Raw genomic sequence first — 25,566 nt, 5'->3', positions numbered from 1 at the left:
TTTATTAATATAAACATACTCGAGGATACAGAGATTTACTTGAATATTTGAAATACAAATTTAAAATGTTCTCTTTTTTAGACAGTATATCTCAAGAGATGATGCTTAGTCAAGATGGAAGAGCTACATTATCATCTGTTACACAAAAGCAGGATTCTACAGTGGAGATCACCAGCAAATCTGGTGAGACTGAGGAGAGAAATAAGAGTCCGTCTCCCATCACAGTGGTTTCTAGTGTGACTCAGCTACCAAGAAAGTCAGAATACTTGGCAACTACTGTCTCAGCTACTGTTATGCCTTTATCTCTGGCAGTTACTCTAGGTATGAAAATTAAGGTTAGAGAGTCTGGCTTAATATTATGGGTTGAGTACATTCCATGAGATGACATGGAAAATTGAATGTGGGGATGCATGTACCCATATAAATGAGTTGAAGATGGAAACAGCAAACCACTTCAGTATCTTTGCCAAAAAAACTCCAAATGGGGTCATGAAGAGTTGGACAACTAAAATGATTCAAAAAGAACAACACATACATATGTATCTAGAAGCCAAGCGGGGTTGAATACAAAAGGGATGTGTCATTCTCTGGGATACTTAGAATAGTCTGGCATATTCAGAGATCAGTCTACTATTATTTGTTGAATTTTAAGAGGATGTTTAAATATAATGACATCTCAAAAAGCCTGGCTCAGTCATTGAGCTGATATAGTTTATCGCATGCCCATTCAAATCAAGTCACACCAATAAACATTTTTAGAGTCCTAATTATATATCAAGGCATTGGGCTAAGCACTGGAGATATCCCCAAAATATGAAAAAATAAGACTTCCCTTTAGAAACTCTTGGTGTAATGTGAGCGATGACATGTAAGTAACTGTAAAAATAAGCTGTATGCAGAATAAATTTGGTCTAGTACAATACTCTTCAATCTACCCAAGTCTATCTTAATTTGCTAAAGTAGTAGACAAAGCTACTACTTTGTCAGATTTTTGAGCTGGAGAAAACCCTTGAATATTTTTCTAGTTTCCTTAATTTTTGGTGATGAACTTCTGGTTGAACTTTCTTATGTTTTACTTCTTTGTAGAAGATAGGGCATATGAAAGGAAAGGGCCTGTGATTTTGTTTGTTTGTTTTCATTTTTGAGAAGCAGTCAGGTTAAGTGACTTGCCCAGGGTCACATAGATAATAGTAATTATTAAATGTCTGAGACCAGATTTGAACTCAGGTCCTCCTGACTTCCAGAACTTCCACTGTGCCATCTAATTGACCCTGGACCTTTGATTTTAATGGTATAGAGAGCTTCCAGGTAAGGAAATTCTCTCTACCAATACAGATCAACAACTCCTAATATTATTAGGCTATGTTCTACAGGACCACACAGCCAAAATGTGTCAGAAATGGAACTTGAGCTCAGGCTTTCCTTGCTTTGAAGCCTTCTTATCTACTATACTTCATTGCCTCTCCATAGTAGATGCTCAATAAGTATTTATTTGCTTCTGGATTGAAACCACCAAAGTTGTAATGAGTTCATAATATGTTCAGTCATTTTTTTCAGTCCTGTTGGCCTCTTGGTGACTCCTTGGATTTTCTTGGTAAAGATAGTGGTATGGTTTGCTATTTCCTTTTTTAGCTCATTTTACAGATGAGTAAACAGGATTAAATGACTTTCCCAGAGTCACATAGCTAGAGTGTCTGAGGCCAGATTTGAATTCAGAAAGATGAGTCTTTCTGACTCCAGGCTCAGCATTTTATATATTCTGCCACATACCTGCTCATAATTTGTCATACAGACTAATTGGGTAGTGAAAAACAGTTTGTGTGACCTGTGACATGCCCTTTCCAACTCTAAATCTATAATCCCATGATAGTTCTATGACTTCCTTTCCCAGAAGAGAAACTCTAATTAAAAATGGATGAGCTGTTTTAATGCAGGGAAGCCCCTTCACTTTATTGCTAAGCATGATTTATTTTGTATTTTGGGTTATTGGTATTTTTGGCTCTTGCTTGAGAAATAAGGGTTCACGTGAATGTTTCTCATTTTCTGTGATAATTTGTTTACTGTCCTGTTTTAAAAACATTTTTTAAATTGATAACCTTAACAGTCACCAGCTCAAAAGAAGAGACATTATCTCCAGCCTTTGATCCTTCAGTGACTCTTCCAGGAATGATGGAGGAGACGATGGATATTTCCTTGACATCTGCTTCTGTTACTTCTACATTAAGAACCCTTCCATCTATAAGACACATTAGTACTTCTGTGACATATGACCTGGAACAGATGGAATCACAAGGTATCTTTGATCTAGAAGGGAGCATTTTGGGGCGGGTTTTGGTGAAAGATGCAAAGCTATTTCATCTCATCTCAGAAGTCTCATGGAAGGCTTTTTTCCTCAACTAGTTTTGTCTGAGTAGAAATTTTGAGCTTGGTGTGATGGTACATGCCTATAATCACTTTTGCTGAGGTAGCTGAAGTTGATAGATTTCTTCAGCTTGGGAGTTCTGAGCTGCAGTTTATCTTATCTAAGCAATTTGATATTCTTATTAAATCTAGCACCAATGTGGTACACTCCAAAAAGAGGGCAGTGGCTACCAGGCTTCTTAAGGAGGGGAGAATTGGCCCAAATAAGAGACTGAGTAGGTCAGAACTCCTGTGCCAATCAGGAGGAGGATTTGATCCATGAGAGACTTCTACACTTCCAACTTAGATGAGGTAATGCAACCTAGTCTAAGAAATGCAAGGAAGGAAGGAAGAAAAAGAAAGAAAGAAAGAAAGAAAGAAAGAAAGAAAGAAAGAAAGAAAGAAAGAAAGAAAGAAGGAAAGGAAGAAAAAAAGAAAAGAAAGGAGTTTGAGTTATCCCAACTTAATTTTCTTATATATTCTTTTTTTGTTCTTTTCTATGTATCAAAATTCTTATTCTAATGACATTCTTCTCTGACTGGAAGGGTGATATCTGACCTAGTTGAAACACTTATTTCACTTAAAACAGAGAGCCCTGACAGAAATTAACATGCTGTGATATTTGACATTGACTTGAGATGCTGAAGCCAAAGATAATATCCAAGGGTCACCAAATTATATTGTTTGAAGGAATATAGAATCCCTTCCTATGAACACTGGGAAACTCTTGAAAAAAAGATTGTCTTTCTTCTTTTCCTTCCTTTCTTCCTTCCTTCCTTCCTTCCTTCCTTCCTTCCTTCCTTCCTTCCTTCCTTCCTTCCTTCCTTCCTTCCTTCCTTCCTTCCTTCTTGTTTTTTTAATTCTTGCTATTTTTACACCATTAGCATTTCTCAATATATTCTTATTTTCTCATTAAGCCTTTCCTTGTAACAAAGAATAAAAATTAAATGAAACTGATTCAGCAACAATATGTGCATCATTCCATACTAGTAGTGGTTCTTCCCCTTTCTACTGAAAATTCATTTCATTATTTGTTCTCCTAGACCATGAGTAATTATTTAAATCAGAAGTTGTCTATCTTTTAGTATTTTTTTTGGTTTATAGTAATGATATCATATAGTACTAATAGCAAAAAGGATATATGAGATGTACAAATGGAGACACATCTCTATCTCAAATGTTCAAATAATTTGTGCCTGATCTGTGGTAGAATCTTTCAGGCTCACAATTGAGCACAGTATACCTTGACCCCAACATTGTGATATCATTGGTCCTCTTCAAAAACAAAAGATGACCATTAACAATAGCATTGTGTATATTGTTCTCCTGCCTTTGCTTATTTTATTACTCTTCATTAGTGCATTTATTTCTTTCATTTCAAAATTCTTCATATTCTTTATGTCTTTCAGTAAAGTAGTATACCTTTGCATTCATGTGTCATAATTTGTTCAACTATTCCTAAATCAGTGGGTTGATATTTTGTTTTGAAGTTTTGCAACCCCCCAAATAGCAATATTTTAATTTAGAGTTGAATATAGCAGAGCTTATATATATATATGTATCAAGCTTTTATATCTATATATATCTATATATCTTTTATTTTCCTTTTCCTTTGCTTTTCCTCAACATGACTGAAGCTATTTAAAAGTGCTGAAACCCAAATAAGAAATTGAGGGAGAGATAAATATCATCATCTCTCTCTCTACTCTCCCTTTTAAAAATCTTATTTTTAAAAAATCTTTTTTAATCATTAGGGAGATAATTGCAAAGGAATGTTTTGTGTTCATTGGGAATTTAGGACTAAACATTCCTATCCCAGTGATTGGGAGAAATAAACCAGACTGAGATCTGAAATCAAGGCCGGTTGCTAAGTAGTTAGTTCACTTCCAATATTTGCTGGTGTCAAACATTTTGGATAATTAATAGAGTGGGTGCACTGTGTATTCAACTGTCAAATCTCCAGAACAGTTTCACAAATAAAATAAATTAGTAATTGAATAATCTCACTGTTGGATTTGCATCTGCTTAGAATTCTTGAAGAAAGCAGTTTTATTTAAGAGAACACAAAATTGTACTCCATGGAATAATATAACTTTCTACTTGAATACAATGCAAAGAGATGTACCTTTCTGGCTTTTTGCATCTACCCAACAATTCATTCATTAAGATTAATTTATGTTATTATAGAGATATTAGAAATTATCTTCATGCAATATTTTCAGATTCTTTGTAAGAGACTAAATTACTAAAGTGTTTCAGGAGAATAAGTGAAATGGAGAAAAAATAGGTGGGTAAAGGAAGAGGGGACAGAGCAGTTTTGAAATAAAGTTTATTTTTGAAAAAGGGGAATTATAAATTAACTGATATAGTTATTAATATTGTAACACATATAATCCACTGCGGTAACCATGGGGCTGGGCCACTAACCCTCTCTTCCACTAAGGGGATTCTAAGTTCTGGACTCAACAATGTGAACTGGATTCAATTCTGGGGAATAGGGGAATGGGGTCACACTATTTTCCCCTCTTGAATTCACTTGTTATTTATACCTTCCACTTCAGAATTCTACTAAAAAGTCTATTAAAGTTTAGATTTGGTTCCTGTCTGAAATCTCTCAAAAAGGAAGTGGAAATATTATTTTTTTAAATAATAAATTTTTTAAAATGCAAAGATAGTTTTCAGTATTCACCCTTGCAAAACCTTGTGTTCCAAAGTTTTCTCTCCTCTCTTCCCCCACTCCCCTCCCCTAGACAACAAGTAACCCAATATATGTTAAATGTGCAATTCTTCTATACTTATTTCTATATTTATCATGCTGTACAAGAAAAATTAGATCAAAAAGAAAAAAAGAGAAAGAAAAAAGGGAAGCAAACAACAGCAAAAAGATGAAAATACTATGTTGTGATCCATATTCAGTGCAGACGACTCTCTCTATTACAAGTCTGTTGGAATTGATCTGAATCACTTCATTGTTGAAAAGAGCCAAGTCCATCAGAGTTGATCATCACATAATCTTCTTGTTGCTGTACACAATGTTCTCTTGGTTCTACTCACTTCACTTAGCATCAGTTCTTGTAAGTCTCTCCAGGCCTTTTAGAAATATTCTCAATGTTCACTGTGAATCAGGCATAAAACAGCTGTTTATTTCCACTACACGGACACACACACACACACACACACACACACACACACACACTCACACACAGAGTACTCACTCAAAAGACATACAAAGACTTAGACTACATGCCATAATACATAGGTACTGTCAAGCTCTCCCTGGAGGCTGAGATTTAAACATTAGAACATGAAGTCATTTACAGGATTGCTGAATCAACAGTTCACTTTGCCCAGAGTCACATAGGCAGTATGTGACTTGAACTTGAAATCACACCATCCTGACCTGCAGCTCAGTTCTTTATTCTTTTTATATAATTTTGAGGAAGAAACATGTGCCTTTTATCCATTATAGTTAAAATAGAAGATATACTTGAGTTCATCTATTTGAATTTTCATCTACCTGAGTTTTCTATCTGAATGAATAGTTTCTTTCTTAGAAAGAACTTCATTGCCTTTGCCAGCTTTTTATATCACTGTTAGATGCAACAGATAACTGGAGATGTGATTCAATTACAATCTCATCAGGGGTCTCCTCAGAGATCAAAGGCTTTATTTGTAAAATATATTTAAATGTTTTCAGTGTCTGCTGTTTGGTTGTATAAGATTAATGAATAAGAAAAATGGAATCAAATTGAACAGTTTATTGTTACTGAAAATTTTGCAGTATTGTGTTAATCATTTTTTGTTATCCTAAGGAGGAATACAGATTTTGGCTTAAATGTTGTGTAAATGCTTCGAATTTTAATTTGGTATCAATGACTAAAGCACTAAACCATGAATAAATATGGGAAGAGCAAAAGAGAAGGATGCTGTTATGGGATGGAATGATAGAACATGCCCTTTTATTTTGATGGCAAAATGAGTAAAATATACAAACCTGCATATTAGTTGAAATAATGAATTTTAAATTAAGACTGTGGTTTTATAACCTGTTATATAGCATTAAGCAAATGAAGCTTCTGCTGAGTTAGATTTAGTTGCATGAAGTAAAGTAGGGGAAGTGTAGTTTGTGTCTTTTCATTTTCTTAGCTACTTCAAGATTTTTATGAAAATTTATCTAAAAATCTATGTAAATCAAAATGTGATTCATAAAGTACAAGGATGCTAAGTATAAGGATCCCAGTTATTGATGATTTCCTGTAACTTTATGATTTAATGGATCTCTAATTTTATCATTGTGACAATTTCTTTCCACATTGCTGATCACATTCTATTTATATATTTTCATCTGGCATGATCTCTTTTCCATGAACTTCCAGAAACTCCTCATAGGCAATTCCCTCTAGTATTTAGGGAACTTTTTTTCTGGATCTTTTGACATAGGGAGGAATATATGAATTTTCTATTGATTTTTCTTTCACACTCACCACATGACTGACCTATCCCTCCTCCCCCTGCCTTTTTTTTTTTTTTTTTTTTTGGCCAGTCATATCTTTCTCTGATAACATCTTTTACATCAGTTCCCTTATACAATTATTTAGTGGCAATCATGATGCCATGTACCTTTTCATTGCTTTTCAGGTAACCTGAAATTTTAATTCTTTGTATATTATAAAATTCTATGACTCAAAAACAGAAACAACAAAATAATTCTGTGGTTAAAAAGAAGTGGTCTTTGTTTCTAGGAAAAACTCAGACTCATTAAAAGTATTGTGAAATTTCTCAGATAGTCCAGCTTGCTCCTTTTTCCTTTTCAATTATAAGTTTAATTCATTGTCCATGCCTAATGCTTGTCTAAATATATATGTTGATGGACTGACTTAATGAGTTTTCTATACATCTACCTATTGTGGAAACTAGAAATTCTTTATGCCTTTGTTTTTTCTTATTTGTATAATTTGGTTTAACTCTTTTGAATGATTATGTATCTCAGTTCAGGCATTTGGTACAATCAAAACAATATTATTAACAAAAAGGAGTGTTTGGATATCACCATCTAGAGGGAAATCCTTTTCAATTTGGCCTCTGGTGTGGTTAATTTCCATGACAGCAAACATCATTATCAAGTCTCCATGTTTTATGTATTTCTTGGTATTAATATTCAGAGTGTCATTGAACAAAGTCATTTCTATTACATCTTTCAGGAAATCTTTTGTGGTTTCTGACATTTGCATGGGAAAAACCTTTTTGGAGAAAAATTTTAAAGATAGTGTTTCAATTTGACGAAATCAAAAGTATTTTTTATTTTTTAAACATCTTTTAGTCAACTGTATGCTTCTATAGGTGTGGTGTGTTGTAATATATCATTTGTGAAAACCTGCCTATTCCTGTCTTATACTTTCATCAAAGATGTCCTTGATTTAGTCTTATAAAATTTTATAGAAATAGAAAAGTAGGCATTTAGCTTCAATAATTATTGATATTCTCTTCCTCTTTTTTCCCTGTCCTCTCTCTTTCATTTAGTCTCTGTTTCTCTCTCCTCTCTCTCTTCCCCCACCCCACTTATCCCTCCCTTCCCTTTTCCTTTCCTCCTTTCCCTTCCTTCTCCTTTTTTGCCTCTCCTCACTCCTCCCACCTATGTTTCCCTGTTCTTTCTCTCAAAATAAGATCTAAGATTCCACATCCTCTTCCCCAAATCATGGTTTTCTTTCTTCTTTCAGCTATCTAGAGGATGGTTTTAAAAATGACAATAAATAATTTTGTTGCCTAGTCCTAAAATCATCATTATGTGTCTGCAATTGATGGCATATTTATAGCACTTTACTGCTAGCACAGATATTTTAAATGCTCAGTAAATCCCAGTGCTCAGGATGGTTGTTATATTTTTGCTATGCTTTTAGTACTTTAAAACACTGTAAATTTATGTTGGTTGCCCTATGTTGTCACAAAACTTGGTTCACAATTTCTGTTGTCATCAGCACACATTTTAATAGATTTTTGTGTTATATTTTCCTTATAGAAATAATTCTTTTTATATAATCATAATTAAGTAAAATATCTTCCTAGTATTAATTTCTTTTCACTTCTCTTGTGTTTCTGGTCTTCTGTCAAAAGGTTGGAGTCACTTAAAAATACCCCTTTATATTTATTATAGTATTTTATTACCTGGAAAAAGTAAAAATGATTTATTTCATACATGCTTATCAGATGCTTAGAGGGATGCAACATGTCATTTTAAAAAGAATTTGGATTTGGAAGTCAAGAAATAAAGAAATTCTAATCTCGGGCCTATCACTAATTAGCTAGATTAAATTGTGAACTTTTTGAGGATAGAGGACTATTTTTTGCTTTTCTTTGTGTGCTCAAGGCTTAACACACAGCAGATATTTAGTAAATGTTTATTGACTGACTGTATGATCTTGGAAAAAAATGTAATTTTGTAAACCTCAGTTTATCTATAAAATGAGGGGACTCAACTAATCATTTTTAAGATTTATCTCTAATATTGTGGGACTTGATTTCTATGAATATTTTTCATTATACCTTATTGGTTACTATTTATATCCAAAAGTTATCCTTTATATACTCATTATATTCCAAGTTACTCTTGTGAAAATTAAGTTAGGTGACATGGAAATATTGAAGGAAGAGAGGAGTAGGTACTGAAAAACAGCCATACACTATAGACTGTTAGTCAAATGATTCTTATTTTGTTTCTTGTATGATCTTTAACTTAAAGGAATTATTGAAGACTTAACATCAATTCAGATAAATTAATCAATAGGCATTTATTAAGCACTTGCTATGTGTGAGGCATTGTGCTAGTGGGCACTAAAGGCAAAAATATAAAAGGGAGACAGTCCTTCATAGAGTTTACGTTCAATTAAGGAGCTATAACACATATTGGGGATTGATCACATTAATCAAGGCAATCATAAGGATTCTGAATGTGGGTAATGGGAGGTAGATTGTCACATCTTTTCCAACAGCATTGGTAGTATTTACTTGATTATTAATATTCCCAGAGCAAAATGTAAAAAGTGGATAGGGCATGACAATACTTTTTTTTTGGAGAGGAGAGTGTAATCAGTCAATACTGGCTAGGCTTTGGTGACTAATGGGATGGAATAGATTAGATGAAATAACTCATTGTCTTGAGATGAGAATTAGTTTATTCACTCCATTTCATACAATCCTGTTCTTTAAGCCCCTCAAATTTATGAATTAACTTCTGGGTAAAGGGGAACCAGTGGCATATTAACATTTAATGAATTAATTTCAATGCATAACATAGCAAAATCACTTTAATTGTTTCTCTCTACAGATCCATTAAGTTTCTTTGTCCTTTTTCCCCCAACTTACTTTTCGTCATATGGTTGTAGTTAGTGTATTAAAGTTCTATTTTTATATTTTTCATAATTGTCATTCCAAATTTTTAAAAAATTCCTCTTTCTTATCAGTTTCAGGTTACATTGGGCTGCTTCTTGGTCTTTTTTTTTTTTTTTAGTACATATAGTACTTAATAAATTGTTTTTTAATGTAGCAGACAGTTCTAGGTGCTTAGCCCTGAGGCTTAAAGATTTTTGAAATATGAGACATTAAATTAATCCTTTGTGAAGAGGGTTGTTCCAATGCTTGGGTCAAAGGTTTTATCCTGGGCTATTACCATGGACTCTTACTCTGTGATTTGGGAAGATCACTGTGATTGTTGCACTTAGAAGGGCTCACCATCTTTGTGGTATATAGTTAGGTATACAACAAAAGATTCCTTGGGAATACACAGCAGGTGGCAAAGGTATTTTTGATATTTGAGAAGATAGCTATGTCAAAAGAAAAATTTTTTAAAAGGCAAGGTGAGAGATACTAAGAAAAAGAATATGTGCAGAAATGCTATATCACTGGGGCTCTGGAAATAGCTATGGGACATACAAATAGCTAACATTTCTATAGTGCTTAAAGATTTGCAAAGTATTTTACATGTTATATCATTTAATCCTCACAAGAAATCTGTGATATTATTATCATATTTATAAAAATGAAGAAACTGCATTGGAGTAAAGTTATGAGACTTGTCCAGGTTCACTAGGCTTGTATCTGAATAACTGGAATATAGATCACTATCTATTGCTCCATCAAATAGTGTGGTTTATTTATAAAAATAAATAAAATTAAGTAAGGGGAACTTGGGGTGATTAGGTGGCGTGGGAGATAAAGTCTTGGGTCTAGAGTCAAGAAAATCTGAGTCCAAATTTAGTCTTAGACACTAGCTGTGTGACCCTGGGCAAGCCATTAATTCTGCCTAAATTTCCTCATTTGTAAAATGGGCTGGAAAAGAAAATGATAAGTTATACCAGTATCTCTGCCAAGAAAACCCCATGTGGAGTAATGGAGAGTTGGGTATGACTGAAATGGCTCAACAACAACAACAAAGGGAGACTTCCATTTGGTTCAAGTCTCTCCAAATATGAGTAATATACCTTATATATACTTAAGTGAAATTGCAGCCTCTGTAGAAGAAAAAAGTTTCTTCTTTTTTCTTGAATTAAAATAAAATGAACATTTTATTTCTTCAACTTTCTGAGTTCATTCAGTCAGTACTCGGATGACAGATATGTAATGCATCACCAAAAGCTTGGGATAGAAGCCTTTCTATCTGTGTGGAATCTGCCAGAGTTTGCCAGGAAAATTTTTTAAGAACCATGCATCATCTATACATTATGATGCTGTCTTAGTAGAGAAATTAATATGGGAATTTACCGAGGTAAAGGACTAGATAAATTGAAGAGCCAGTCCAGAAGTAGAAAGATTATTGATATTTTTCTATTTAGTGAAATACTTAATTTTTCAATGGATACATTTTATTTTGACACATATACAAAATCCCTTCAGTCCTTCAGTTGAATTATAAAACCCTCAAACAAATAAAAGAGAATAAAATGTGATACTAATTGATAGTACATGTAACTTTATACTTTAGTAATTTTCTATTTGTTAAAAGGAAATAATCAAGCTATATAAGTTGGTGTTCAACTTGTACTATGAACTCATTGTCTTTCTCATCCAAATCCTCTCCTTTCCCAACTTTTCTATTTCTGTCCAGGGCACAATGGTCTTCCAGGCAATCAGGTTTTCAACCTGGTGCTTATTCTTGATTCCTCATTCAATTTTATTTCACTAATGTCTCTGTTTCTTTATTTTTATTGAGATATCTCTCCCCACCCCATATTTCCCTTCCATTCAGATCTTCATCATCTGTGGTCTGGATTAATTCTGACAGCCTTTTAAGTAGTTTCCTTGACTCGTTTCTTTTTGCCTCTGCTCTTTGTGTTGGATATTCCTTCATACCTGAAATGTCTTAATACTTTACCTTTGTCTCTTAAAATTTTTATTTCCTTCATAAGGTTGTTCAAAAATTATCTACAGTAGTCTTTCTTTATCCTTCCTTCTCAGTGGTTACTGTCTACTACCCAAATATTTCCCTAATTTATTACTTTTTGAATATACTTATGTGTACACTTTGTTTCTCTCAATAGAAAACAAACTTCTTGAGGGCTTGCTGTTTCATTTTTCTTTTATCTTTTCAGCACCTAAAGCTTGACACATAGACACTTAATATATGATTGAGTTTTTAATCTGCTATTTGAAATGATCTGTGTTTTAATAATTGTATATATAGCTCATTTGGTTCTGTTTGATTGACTATACATAATGGAAAACAATAAGATAAAGGATTTAATTAACTTAAGTTAATTGACAGGTATCCAATGTCTAAGTAAAAAAAAAAAAGAGGGCATGCTTATTAAGTCTGCAGATAACACAAAGCTATGACAGATAGCTAATAACATTAGATCAGGATCTAAGAAAATTTGTGTTGGTTAGAGAACTGGGCTGAATCTAATATGGTAAAATTCCATCAGGCTAAATATCAAGTATTATACTTGGACTAAAAAAATATCAATTTCACAAGTTCAAGATGGAAAAGGCATGGTTAGAAAGTAGTTATAAAAAAAGATCTGTGAGTTTTAGTAGATGGGAAGCTTAAGATGAGCTAATTAGTGGGATATAGTAGCCATAATTGTCAATGATTTCTTGAGTGTTGCTTTAAAAGAGAGACACAGCTGCCAGAAATGGGAAGGGATGATCTTACCATATTCTGTGATATCCAACCTCATGTGGAATATTTTGTCCAATTCTGGACACCAGAATATAAAAAGACATTAAGCCGGACAGTGTGCAGAGGAAGACAACTAGTATGATAAAAGACCTTAAGTTTTTGTAACATGAAGATTAATTGAAATAATTGAGCATTTTTAGCCTGGAGAAGAGAATACTCAAGAGAGATGTGATAAGTGCCTTTAAATATTTAAGAGCTATTATGTGGAGGAATGTTCAAAATTGTTTTCTTTGGTCTACAGAGGAGCATAATTGAGAACAATATTTGGAGGTTAAAAAGAGGCCATTTTTCAGCTTGATGTCAGAATTTTGGAGAGGATGTGGAAAAATTGGAACACTAATGCATTGTTAGTGGACTTGTGAATTGATCCAACCATTTTGGAGAGCAATTTAGAACTATGCCCAAAGGGCTATAAAATTGTGTATAAAACACCATTACTAGATCTGTATACCAAAAAGATTTTTAAAAAGTGAAAGGATTTATATATTCAAAAATATTTATAGCAGCTCTTTTTTTTGTGGTGGTGAAAAAATAGAAATTTAAAGGAAGCTCATCAATTGGGAACTGATTGAACAAGTTGTGGTATGTAATTGTGATGGAATGGTATTGTGCTATAAGAAACGATCTGCAGGATAGTTTCAGAAAAAACTGGGAAGACTTACATAGCTGATGCAAAATGAAGAGCAGAAACAGAACATTGTACCCAGTAATAGCAATATTGTATGATGATCAACTCTAAATGACTAGCTGTTCTGATCAATACAATGATCCAAGACAATTGTGATTGAATTTATGATGAAAAATGTTATCTACATTTGGAAAAAGAACTGATGAAGTCTGAATGCATATATAATTGAGAAATATTTAATGAAATAAATAAAAATGTATTAAGGAAAAATAAGCTTTTTGTCAGGAAAAACTTAGTAATGACTAAAACTATCCAAAAGTGGAATGGGCTGATCTAAGAGATGGAGGGCTCCTGTTTTCTTAGAAGTCTTCAATCATAGGTTGGAAGATCATTTATCTATTACTGGTTTCTTTTATATATGGTTTGCCCCAAATAGGTTCTGAGTTTTTTTGCAATTCTGAAATTCTGTGATTTTGTGAAATAACAACCTCGCTTTGCTTCTGCTAATGAGTTGAATTTGGTTTGAACGTGTTTTCCAGGTTACATGTGCTTCTCCAAGTATTTTGTATCTCTAGAATTAGTCCAAAAAGTCAATGAAAACTCAATCCTTATATAGTGTATAGGCTTTTTGGATAATTTTCTTGCACTTGGAATTAGTGTCTCAAACTTTATCAATATAATAAAAATCTGTAGAAGATTAAACAACTAGATAGTTTAATTTTATTTCATTTCAATAAATTAACTATGAGTAGCTGGCATTTTGTCGTAGCTATTTAAAAAAAAAAAAAAACTTAGGTTACTGGGTTCTTCCTGAGCTTTGAGGGCCATCTGCTGGAGAATCACATAATAAACTCAAAAAGTTTCCATTTGATGACTACACATATCAAATTATAGAGTTTCTTAAGTGCATTTTCCATGAAGAATGAGCAAGTTCTAAAACTTACTTTTAAATTCTGACTTTCATGTCTTGTTTATGATTTGATGTTTGAGATTTTTTTTCCTCTTGAAATTCTATCCAAGAAGTAAATCCAGTTTCATAATATTGGGACATCTCTTTTTTGTGAGGTAATAATTTTATTGTCATTGCTTTTCCTTCTTTAAAAAACATCCCAGAGACATGTTTAGAAGAGATTCTGCTTTACTTGCTGCAAAAAAGTCTTTGCAAGAAAAGTTGCTGAAAGACCAATAAATTTATTTGTTAAATATTGATTTCCCTGCTTCTTTCTTTGTTTCTTTTGGCCACTTGAAATTTTGCTATGATTTAATTTTAAACTTAGCTAAGAAAAATAACAGATTGATGAAACATTAGTTTCCTTCTAGAGTTGATAGGAATTAGTAGGCAGAAGATGTTAGCAAATTAACAACTCATTTTACTAAATGAGTGAGAATATAAAATGATTATTTGCTGTCACTTAATCAGTAAGCATGTATGAAATGATTATTATGGCCCAAGGCTAAGGGCTGAGGATTCAAAAGACAAAAGTGAAACAATTTTTGCCTTATGGAGCAACATGTGCACAGATAAATATAGATATAATATTTACAAAATGAATACAAGGTAGCTTTGGAAGGAAGTACACTAACAGTTAGAAAATTAGGAAAAACTTTATGTACAAGGTATTCTTTGTATTGTGTCTTGCAGGAAACCAACAATGCAGATTAAATAGTAGGAATTTATTTAAAATTTAAATTAAATTAAATTTTATTAAAATTTAATTTAAAAAATTTAAAATTAAAAAAATTTAAAAATAGGAATAAAAATACTGCTTTACTTCATTGAGGGTCCAGTTGAGATTAGATAACATAAAATTGTAATGATCTCAATTATTTCAGATGTATGACTTATAATGACCTCATAACTATACCATGGAGTGGTGAGAATGTATGTCATGGTGAAAATGAAGAAAAGGTTTGGAAAAAGTAGACAATAGAGAGATGTGGAATTATATGAGATTATTATTAAAAGGAATTTGATAGTTCTTTTCATGGAATCAGAATTCTTTTGGGTTGTGGCATTTGAAAAGGTTCGGGAGACATAATTTCTGGGTAATTTAATCATTTTATTAATAATATCAGTGTTTTCATAAAAAGGATGGCCATTTGGTCATATCTTTCTTAGATTAAAGACAATTGTGGAGGTGAGTTTATAGTTTATATTTCCTTTTGGAAGAGGCATGTTCCCCAAGGTGGCGGTCATATCTGACAGGCAAATGAGAGAATGAATATTACAATGAGGGGCTGGACCTGAACTTTTATTATGTCATCTACTTCTTAAATTAATCCCAGTCTTGAGAAATTAATTAAAAAAACTTGTGCCCCACCCAAGCCTGAGCAGAACACAGTGGCTCCCCTATTCGGGTGGGTTCTAGAAGAGGAGAAAGTTAGCTCTTTTTTCAGAGACTGAGGTCTTGAAATAAAGATGTTAAGAAAGGGGGGAAATTGAATCTCCCCATAACTTTGGTTATAATCATTTCTCTCAGGAGTGATGGCAAGATGAGTGAAGGCTGTGGGAATGGAGCAGATGGAGAGCTTGGAAGTTTCTTAGTATGAATGAGGGCAGGAATTGGGGTAGAGAAGGAGATTGTGAGTCAGACCCTGAATTTATTGAGAAAAGAGGAAGAAAGATCTGGAGGATTGGTAGCTAACAGTCACCAGGATCTTGATATGGTGATAAATTTGGAGAGAGTAAATCTCATAAGAGGAAAGATTGATGGTTGCTTTTGGTAGAGGGATTTGGATTAACTGTTGTTCTTCCTGTAATGATGGAGTATTGCAAGTTCCCTCCAGGATCTAATGAGAATCAGATATGAGAGAAGGTTTCAATTTTAGAAAGAAGCTTGGGATGCAGTGACATCCACGAGGTACCAGGTTTCAGTGAGAACTAGAAATTTAAAAAGGGCATGAGGGAAAGAGGTGTAAAATATAGGGGAGTCTATTAATTACAAAGTGGAAATGCCAGAGGCAGAGTGAAAGAGGATGCTGGTATGAAGTGAAACGGTGGGAAGGGTTATATGAGTAAGCAGAAGACAGAGAAGACAAATACCTTAACAGAAGAAATAATTTTCGAAAACTGCACTTAATATTTTGTTGGGATGATATGTCTATATACTTCTAATGCATATTGATTAAGAAGAAATTACAGAAAAATGTCAGTGTGAAGACTGACTATGACAGCGGTTTTTCAAATCCACCAGAATTTTTTTGCAGTTCTTAGCAGTAGAGGATATGGGAGTGAAAACTGGAAAAGAGTTTGAAGGATCTGCATATAAAGAAAGAAATGGAATTTATAGCTAATTGTAGCTTATTTTGGTTGGATCCAGAGATGGCCTTCACCTTTCCCCCATGCTGTTTAGTCAGGTTCCTTTGCTTTCCTAGGCAGAACAGTATATAGAAGATTGAGCTTGGAGTCAGGAAGACCTGAGTACAAAACAAGCCTCAAAGAGTTGATTCAGGGTAAGCCATTTAACTTTTGTTTGCCTCAATTGTCTTAAGTGTAAAATGGGGATTAATAATTATACCTACCTTCCAGGGTCGTTATGCATAATATGTGCAAATCACTTAACACAGTGCCTGGCACATAGTCACTACGTAAATGTTTACTTTCTTCCCTTTCCTCTTTATGTCAGTGAGACTGAATCTAGTTATTTCTAGACAAATTAAGCCTTTTGTATCTATCAACTCCAGGCAGAAATTTTAGTAATGACTAAAGAAAAGAATCTTATCTATGCCAAGAATGGACAAAACATTCTGCATAGGGATTTTGCCAATTTTTGGTCAACAGAACACTAGATTAAACAGTAGATAGGCTTTTTTGTTTGTTTGTTTTAGTTTTAGTTTCCATTGTAATATATATGGGTTGAAGTCATGAAATGAGAATTATATAATCTTATGTCTGTCTACCTGTCTTTGTACCTCATGATATTATTTCTTTGTCATACTTTGTAGTTCTTGACAGAAAGATGTTGCATAAATACAAAGTACACAAAGTATTATGACAATAAAATAGCTGCCAAGAGAAGCTGACAAAAAACGACAAGGAAACAACTTAGAGATGGAAAAAAGGAAGCAAATATATTTAGACATTTCTCCCTTACCATTTAAAATGGAACATTTCTCTTTTTTAAGTGATATGTAAATGCCTGAGAATTACTGAGCACATCTCTCAAAAACTACCATGACTAAACACATTTAATACTTCATTCATTCTGTTGTCTAACTGGAATCATGGATTGTACGTGCCTCTGTACCATCTTTTGGGTCTTGTTGCATGTTGGCTATTTGAAATACAAGAGACACTTTCCTAGATCACATAGATTAAATATTATTAGTTTTATTATTTATTTTTAAAATATTCTTTAAAAATTTTGAGTTCTCAGATTCTCTCTCCCCCTTCTAACTTTCCCCCACACATTGGAAAAGAAAACAATTTAATATCAGTTTTATGTGTAAAATCAGGCAAAACATTTCCATATTAACTATATTAAAAAAAAAGAAATACAAAAAACCCCCAGTGTGAGAAAAGTATACTTCAATTTGTACTCAGAACTCATCAGTTCTCTCTCTGGAGGTGGGCAGCATTTTTTCATCATGAGTCTTTTGGAATTGTCTTGGATCAGTATATTGAATAGAGTAGCCAAGTTTTCCCACTGTTGATCATCATTACAACATTGTTATTATCATGCACAGTGATCACTTGGTTATTCTCATTTTACTTTGCATCAATACATATTGATTTTGCTGGTTTTTTTTCTGAAATCATACCACTCATCATTTTTTTATAGCACAGTAGTACTCCATCACAATAATGTTGCAACCTGTTTACCCATTCTCAGTTAATGGGTATCCTATCAATTTTTAGTTCTTTACCACTATAGAAAGAGCTGCTATAAATATTTTTGTACATAGAGATCCTTTTCTTTTCCTTCAATCACTTTGGGGCATAAACTTAGTAATGATTTTGTTGGATCAAAGAGTATGCCCAGTTATAAAACTTTTTAGGCATAGTTCCAGATTGTTTTCCAGAATGCTTGGACTAGTTCACTGCTCCACCAACAATTCATTAACATATCTATTTTCCCTCATTTCTTCCAGCATTAGTCATTTCTGATAGTTGGTTTTTTTTAAAATTATAGCTTTTTATTTACAGGATATTTGCATGGGTAATTTTTCAGCATTGACATTTGTAAAACCTTTTGTTCCAATTTTTCCCTCTTTCCCCCCACTCTCTCCCCTAGATGGCAAATAGAACAATACATGTTAAATATGTTAAATTATATGTTAAACACAACACACACACACACACACACACACATACATGTCCATGCAATTATTTTGTTGCACAAGAAGAATCAGACTTTGAAATAGTGTATCATTAACCTGTGAAGGAAATAAAAAATTTATGTGGACAAAAAGAGAGGGATTGGGAATTCTATGTGGTGGTTCACACTCATTTCCCAGAGTTCTTTCACTGGGTATAGCTGGTTCGTTCATTACTGCTCTTTTGGAACTGATTTAGTTCATCTCATTGTTGAAGAGGGTCACGTCCATCCATTTATGATAGTTGTGAGGTAGTGCTTCAGAATTGTTTTAATATACATTTCTTTAATTAATAGTAATTTAGAGCACTTTTTTTCATATGATTGTAGATAATTTTGATTTTTTTTCCCCTGAAAACTGCCTGGTCATATACTTTGACCATTTATCAATTGGGAAATGGCTCTTATTATTATACATTTGATTCAATTCCCTATATATTTGAGAGATGTAGCCATTATCAAAGAAACTTGCTGTAAAACTTTTTGATTTTACTTCATTGCCTATGGTATCTTTCCCCCATTATCTCTTTCAATTAAGTTTATTTTTGTTTTTGCTTTCTCTGGGATTATGATTGCCAAACTTTCCCTTTTCACTTCAACTAAAATATAATAGACTCACACTCATAGTCAATGCATATTCACTTTGTGTATTTCCATCCATTCCATTTTCCTTTTTATTCTTCTTTGTCTCTTTTTATCCTTTTCTTTTTCAAAAGTCTGTCTTGCTTCTGATTGCTGCCTGCCCACAATCCATCCTCCCCCTTATCCATATCTCTTGTCCCTGTATCTTCTTATTTTCTTATTGCATAAGATAGATTTCTAGGCCCAAATGAATGTGTTTATATATTCTTTCCTGTTTAAACCAGTTCCAATGAGAGTGAGGTTCAAATATGTTGTGCTACCCTTCCTCATTTTCCCTTCATTATAAAAACTCTTCCTACTGTCCCTTGTTTGTGTGAGAAAATTTTCTCCACTATGTTTCTCTTCCCCACTTCTCTTAGCACATCCCTCTTTCTCATTCATATATCCATATCTATATATCTCTCTATATCTCATTTACTGAATGAATCATGCCCTCTGAATTTGCATGCAACTCCAACTTTTCCATCCTAATAATGATAAAATTCTTAGGAATTTTTTATGCTTACCTTTTTATGTATCTCTTGAGTCTTATTTTGAATGTCACATTTTCTATTAAGCTCTGGTTTTTTCATCAGGAATGCTTGGAAGCTCTCTGTTTCATTAAATGCCTCTTCTCACTCTTCATTTAACCTTGTTAAGAACCTTGCTGAAAAATCCATGAACTTGATAGTGATAGATTTTTGTTCCAATTTTTCTAAATTTGCCATCTAAAGTTGCTAGTCTTTTTTTTCTTTTCCAATTTTCCCAGAAATTTTTGTCAAATAACGCGTTTTTATCCCCAAAACTGGGGTCTTTGGATTTGTCAAACAGTAGATTATTAAAGTTATTGGCTGTTTTGTCCTTTGAACCTAATCTATTCCATTGATCAACTAGTCTATCTCTTAACCAATACCAGATGGTTTTAGTAACCGCTGCTTTATAATATAATTTTAGATCTGGTACAGCTAGGCCACCTTCATTTGATTTTTTTTTTTCATTAATTCCTTTGAAATTCTTGACCTTTTGTTTTTCCTTATGAACTTTGTTGTTATTTTTTCTAGGTCATCAAAATAGTTTTTTGGGAGTCTGATTGGTATAGTGCTAAATAAATAGATTAGTTTAGGTAGTATTGTCATCTTTATTATATTTGCTCACCCAATCCAAGAGCATTTAATATTTTTCCAGTTGGTTAGATAAGACTTAATTTGTGTGGAAAATATTTCGTAGTTTTGCTCATAAAGTTTCTGACTTTCCCTTGGCAGATAGATTCCTAAATATTTTATACAATCAGTAGTTACTTTAAATGGAATTTCCATTTGTAACTCTAACTGTTGGGTTTTGTTAGTGATATATAAGAATGCTGATGACATTTGTGGGTTTATTTTGTATCCTGCAACTTTGCTAAAGGTGTGGATTGTTTCTAATAACTTTTTAGTAGAATCTCTGGGGTTCTCTAAGTATACCGTCATATCATCATCAAAGAGTGATAATTTGGTTTCCTCATTGCCTATTCTTATTCCTTTAATCTCTTTCTCAACTCTTATTGCCAAAGCTAGCATTTCTAATACAATATTAAATAGTAATGGTGATAGTGGGCAACCTTGTTTCACTCCTGATCTTATTGGGAATGGTTGTAGTTTGTCCCCGTTACATATGATGCTTACTGCTGGTTTTAAATAGATGCTACTGATTATTTTAGGGAAAAGTCCACTTATTCCTATACTCTCAAGAGTTTTTAATAGGAATGGATGTTGGATTTTATCAAATGCTTTTTCTGCATCTATTGAGATGATCATATGGTTTTTGTTAATTTGATTATTAATATGGTCAATTATACTGATAGTTTTCCTAATATTGAACCAGCCCTGCATTCTTGTTATAAATCCTACTTGATCATGGTGTATTATCCTGGGGATGATTTTCTGTAGTCTTTTTGCTAATATCTTATTTAAGATTTTAGCATCAATATTCATTAGGGAGATTGGTCTATAATTTTCTTTCTCTGTTTTCAACCTTCGTGGTTTAGGTATCAGTACCATGTCTATGTCATAAAAGGAATTTGGTAGAACTCCTTCATTCCCTATTTTTTCAAATAGTTTATAAAGCATTGGGGCTAATTGTTCTTTAAATGTTTGGTAGAATTCACATGTAAATCCATCTGGTCCTGGAGATTTTTTTTAGGGAGTTGATTAATAGCTTGTTCTATTTTAAAGTTGCTAGTCTTTATACATTTGTGGAGAATTACAAAAAATCTTTCTCAACAAATTCTCAGGCTCCAGCTCAGAGAGTATCATTCAGCTCTTGAATAGGGGAAAAATATGTACCTATTATGTTTAACCCAGCCCAAAGGGATACCATTCAGGTTCTGTCACAGGTCTGCCACAAGCAGTCTGGGGGAAGCACTTGACTCTAGAAGAGGGGTATATTTCTTAGTCCCACAGTAGGACATAGAGCAGCATTTGGCCCCAGGGAGATGGTTAGTAAAAAGGAACAACAGACAAAGTTCAATGGGCAACTGATTGAATATATTAAATGAGGAGGAATGGAGGATACTTGGGTGACTAGAAGAATGATGGTATCTTGTTTTCATAAATAGTATTTATTTTTTCCATTTATATATAAAATAATTTTTAACATTCATTTTCTTTTTCTTTTTTTCTTTTTTATTAAAGCTTTTTATTTACAAAACATAAGCATTGGTAATTTTTTCAACATTAACCCATGCAAAATCTTTTGTACCAAATTTTCCCTTCCTTCTCCCCATCCCCTTCCTTAGCTGGCAGATAGTGAAATACATGTTAAATATGTTAAAATACATGATAAATCCAATATATATATATATATATATATATATATATATATATATATATATATATTTATATAGTTATCTTGCTGCACAAGAAAAATCAGATTAAGAAGAAAGAAAAAAAACTAAGAAATAAAACAAAATGCAAGCAAATAACAACGGATAGAGTGAGAATGCTAAGTTGTGGTCTATACTCTGTTCCCATGGTTCTCTCTCTGGGTGTAGATGGCTTTCTTCATCACTGAACAAATGGAACTGGTTTGAATCATCTCATTGTTGAAGAGAGCCACATCCCTCAGAATTGATCATCATATAGTCTTGTTGTTGTCATGTATAATGATCTCCTGGTTCTGCTCATTTCATTCAGCATCAGTTCATGTAGTTTTCTCTAAGCCTCTCTGAAATCATCCTGCTGGTTATTTCTTACAGAACAATAATATTACATAACATTTGTATACCATAATTTATTCAGTCATTCTCCAGTTGATACAAAAAGGACTGCCACAAACATTTTTGCACATGTGGATCCCTTTTCCTCCTTTAAGATCTCTTTGGGATATAAGCCCAATAGAAACACTGCTGGATCAAAGGGTATGCAGTTTGATAACTTTTTGAGCATAATTCCAAATTGCTTTCCAGAATGATTGGATCTGTTCAGTTCCACCAATAATGTATCAGTGTCCCAATTTTTCCCTCCTCCAACATTTGTCATTATCTTTTCCTGTCATATTAGCCAATCTGATAGGTATGTAGTGGTATCTCAATTGTCTTTCTCTGATCAATAGTTATTTGGAGCACCTTTTCATTTGATTACAAATAATTTCAATTTCTTCATCTGAAAATTGTCTGTTCATATCCTTTGACCATTTATCAATTGGAGAATGGCTTGAACTATTATAAATTTGAGTCAATTCTCTATGTATTTTAGAAATGAAGTCTTTATCAGAACCTTTGGATGTAAAAATTCAACATTCATTTTAATATTTTTAATAAAATTTTTTATAATAAATTTTAAATTTTAATTTCTTTTTATATAAATAAAATTTTAAGTTTCAAATTTTTCTCCCTTTCTCCCTCCTTGTCATTTCCCTCCCAGAATTGGCAAGCAATCTGATGTAAGTTGTACATGTACATTCATGTTTAATATATTTTCGCATTAGTCATGTTGTGAAAGAAGACACAGAACAAAATAGAAAACCCATGAAAGAAATCACAAAAAAGTGAAAAAATTATGCTGTGATCTATGCATTCTAATTTCATGTTTTTCTTTGAATGTGGATAGCATTTTCCATTATGAACCTTTTGGAATTGTCTTGTATCATTGCATTGCTGAGAAGAGCTAAATCTGTCACTGTTGATCATTGCATAATGTTGCTGTTACTGTGTACAATGTTCTCCTGGCTCTGCTCACTTTCCTCAACATTAGTTCGAATAAGTCTTCAAATTTTTCTGAAATCATTCTGCTTATCATTCCTTATATAATCACATATATCATTGTAAGATATATCACATCTTACAATAATATTGCATTGCATACATATACCACAACTTGTTTAGCCATTCCCCCATTAATGGCATTCCTTCAATTTATATTTCTTTGACACCTCAAAAAGAGATTCTACACATATTTTTGTACATATGGGTCCTTTTGCCTTTTTTATGAGATGATGGTATCTTCTAAGAAGAAATTGTGACGTTCAGAAGAAGAGCTTTGGGAGAAAGATAATGAACTTTTTTTTTGGACATATTAAGTGTGAGATACTCATAGATCATCCTGTTGTAAATGTCTAATAAGTAATTGATGATGTATGACTGAAGCTTAGAAAGATACCAGGCTGGTTACATAGATCACTCAGTCAATAAACATTTATTAAGTACCTATTATGTTTCAGACACTATGCTAAACACTAGACTTCCAGATAGAAGTCTGGAAGTCATTTGTCTAGAGATAATAATGGGATGCTTGGGAACTGATGAAGTCATCCAGAAAGAGTGTAGACAAAGAATAAAAGACTCTATACAGAACCTTGGGATTCTCACAGTTAGGGCTTAGGATATGAATGATTATCCAAAAAAAGGAAGTATCAATATCATCGATTATATACAATCTATGTTTTGTTGCTGCTTAATTTTTAAAAATTCAATATGCATATAGTCCTTTTGTTTTTTTGCTCTATTTCACTGCATATGACAGAAAACCCTATTATTTTTATTTTTGTAAGAACCTTAGTTAAAAACACCTTACACTTATTCTTTTCTTCTCACAATCCTGTGATAGTGACAGTATTACAGTTCCCATTTTATAGATAAAGAAACTGACATTCAGAGAAAACTTATCCAGGAATACACAGATAATAAATGTCAAGTCTTCTGACTCTAGTGCAAGTGCTTTTTCCACTGATTATAACACACTGCTTTTTGTCAAGAACTCTTAAAAATTTATTTAATTATTCTTCAGATTATACTAGGCACTTATTTTCTTAGGACTTTCATTATGATAACGAGAATTTATGTGATAATCTTTCCTAACAAAACCATAATGTGAAAGGATTAAAGTGTAAGATATTTGGTGAATGCTAATTCTTCCTTTTCTTCAACACCATATAATCTGGTTCAAATCATGGATAATCTTTAAAAAAAGATGATATACCATCATTTTACAGTAACTGAACAATGATAAAACATTTGTATTAGTTAACAGTGTTATGTTTTGATTTCTTCCTTTTTAGAGGGAGAGGAAGAGGAGGATGAAGAAGTGGAAGAGGAAGAGGAGGAAGAAGAAGAAGAAGAGGAAGATAAAGATGAAGACTCTTTAGATGAAAGCATGGAGGGTGACACTGATCTGCCTGGGTTTACTCTCCCTGGAATTACTTCCCAGGAACCCAGATTAGACAGGGGAAACTTGGAACCATTGGAAGGAGCATCATATCAGGTTCCAGATACTATTGAGTGGGAACAACAGAATCAAGGTCTTGGTAAGAATAACGTCTTCTTCTTCTTCTTTTTTTTTTCTGTGTCAATTGGGGTTAACTGGCTTGCTCCAGGTCTCATAGTTAGAAAGTGTTAAATGTCTGAGACCAGATTTGAACTCAGGTTGTCCAGACTTCAGAGCTGGTGCTCTATGTATTGCGCTACCTAGCTGCCCCAAAAATAACTTTTTCTAAATCTTGTCTGTTGAAATAACTTTCTTCCTTTTTATATCAATCACAAATGAAAATGAAAATATTTTGATATTAGGTTGCTGAACTGGATTGATCAATAAATTAACAAATCAAAAAAAATTGGTCAATAAATGACAGCACATTTGGGAAGGTTTAATAATTGCTTTCATTACTCATGTTTTTGTGATCTGGATTAATTTGACATTGTTTTTTTTTATCCTATGAATTGTTCACTTATTATCTGAAAGCCATGAAGGATTCCATTCATCCTTTCTGCATAGAACGGTTTCAGGAGAAAGGAACTTTTTGAAAGGGGAAGAGAAAATGATTTCTTAATTAATCTGGTAGCTATTATAATTCACTGGTATTTATTTTCACTTACAAAATTCTGTACAACCAAAGTGAAGGAACTAACTTTATGTTAATGATAAATAATTTCATTGATGTGGATATGATTTTGATTG

At 32.9% G+C, this 25,566-nt stretch overlaps 1 protein-coding gene across 1 annotated transcript in view; it reads left to right on the top strand.

Annotated features, from left to right (window-relative positions):
- The window catches only part of ARMH4 (armadillo like helical domain containing 4), a 150,554-nt gene that overhangs the window by 21,417 nt on the left and 103,571 nt on the right, over positions 1–25,566 (top strand). The window contains exons 3-5 of the mRNA XM_051977735.1: positions 82–321; positions 2,105–2,293; positions 24,671–24,916. Of these exons, the coding sequence (XP_051833695.1) occupies positions 82–321; positions 2,105–2,293; positions 24,671–24,916 (675 nt within the window). The remainder of the gene's footprint in view (positions 1–81; positions 322–2,104; positions 2,294–24,670; positions 24,917–25,566) is intronic.

This window comes from Antechinus flavipes, chromosome 2, assembly GCF_016432865.1.
Source record: "Antechinus flavipes isolate AdamAnt ecotype Samford, QLD, Australia chromosome 2, AdamAnt_v2, whole genome shotgun sequence".
Lineage (NCBI taxonomy): Eukaryota > Metazoa > Chordata > Mammalia > Dasyuromorphia > Dasyuridae > Antechinus > Antechinus flavipes.
This window is presented reverse-complemented; position numbering and strand designations above follow the sequence as displayed.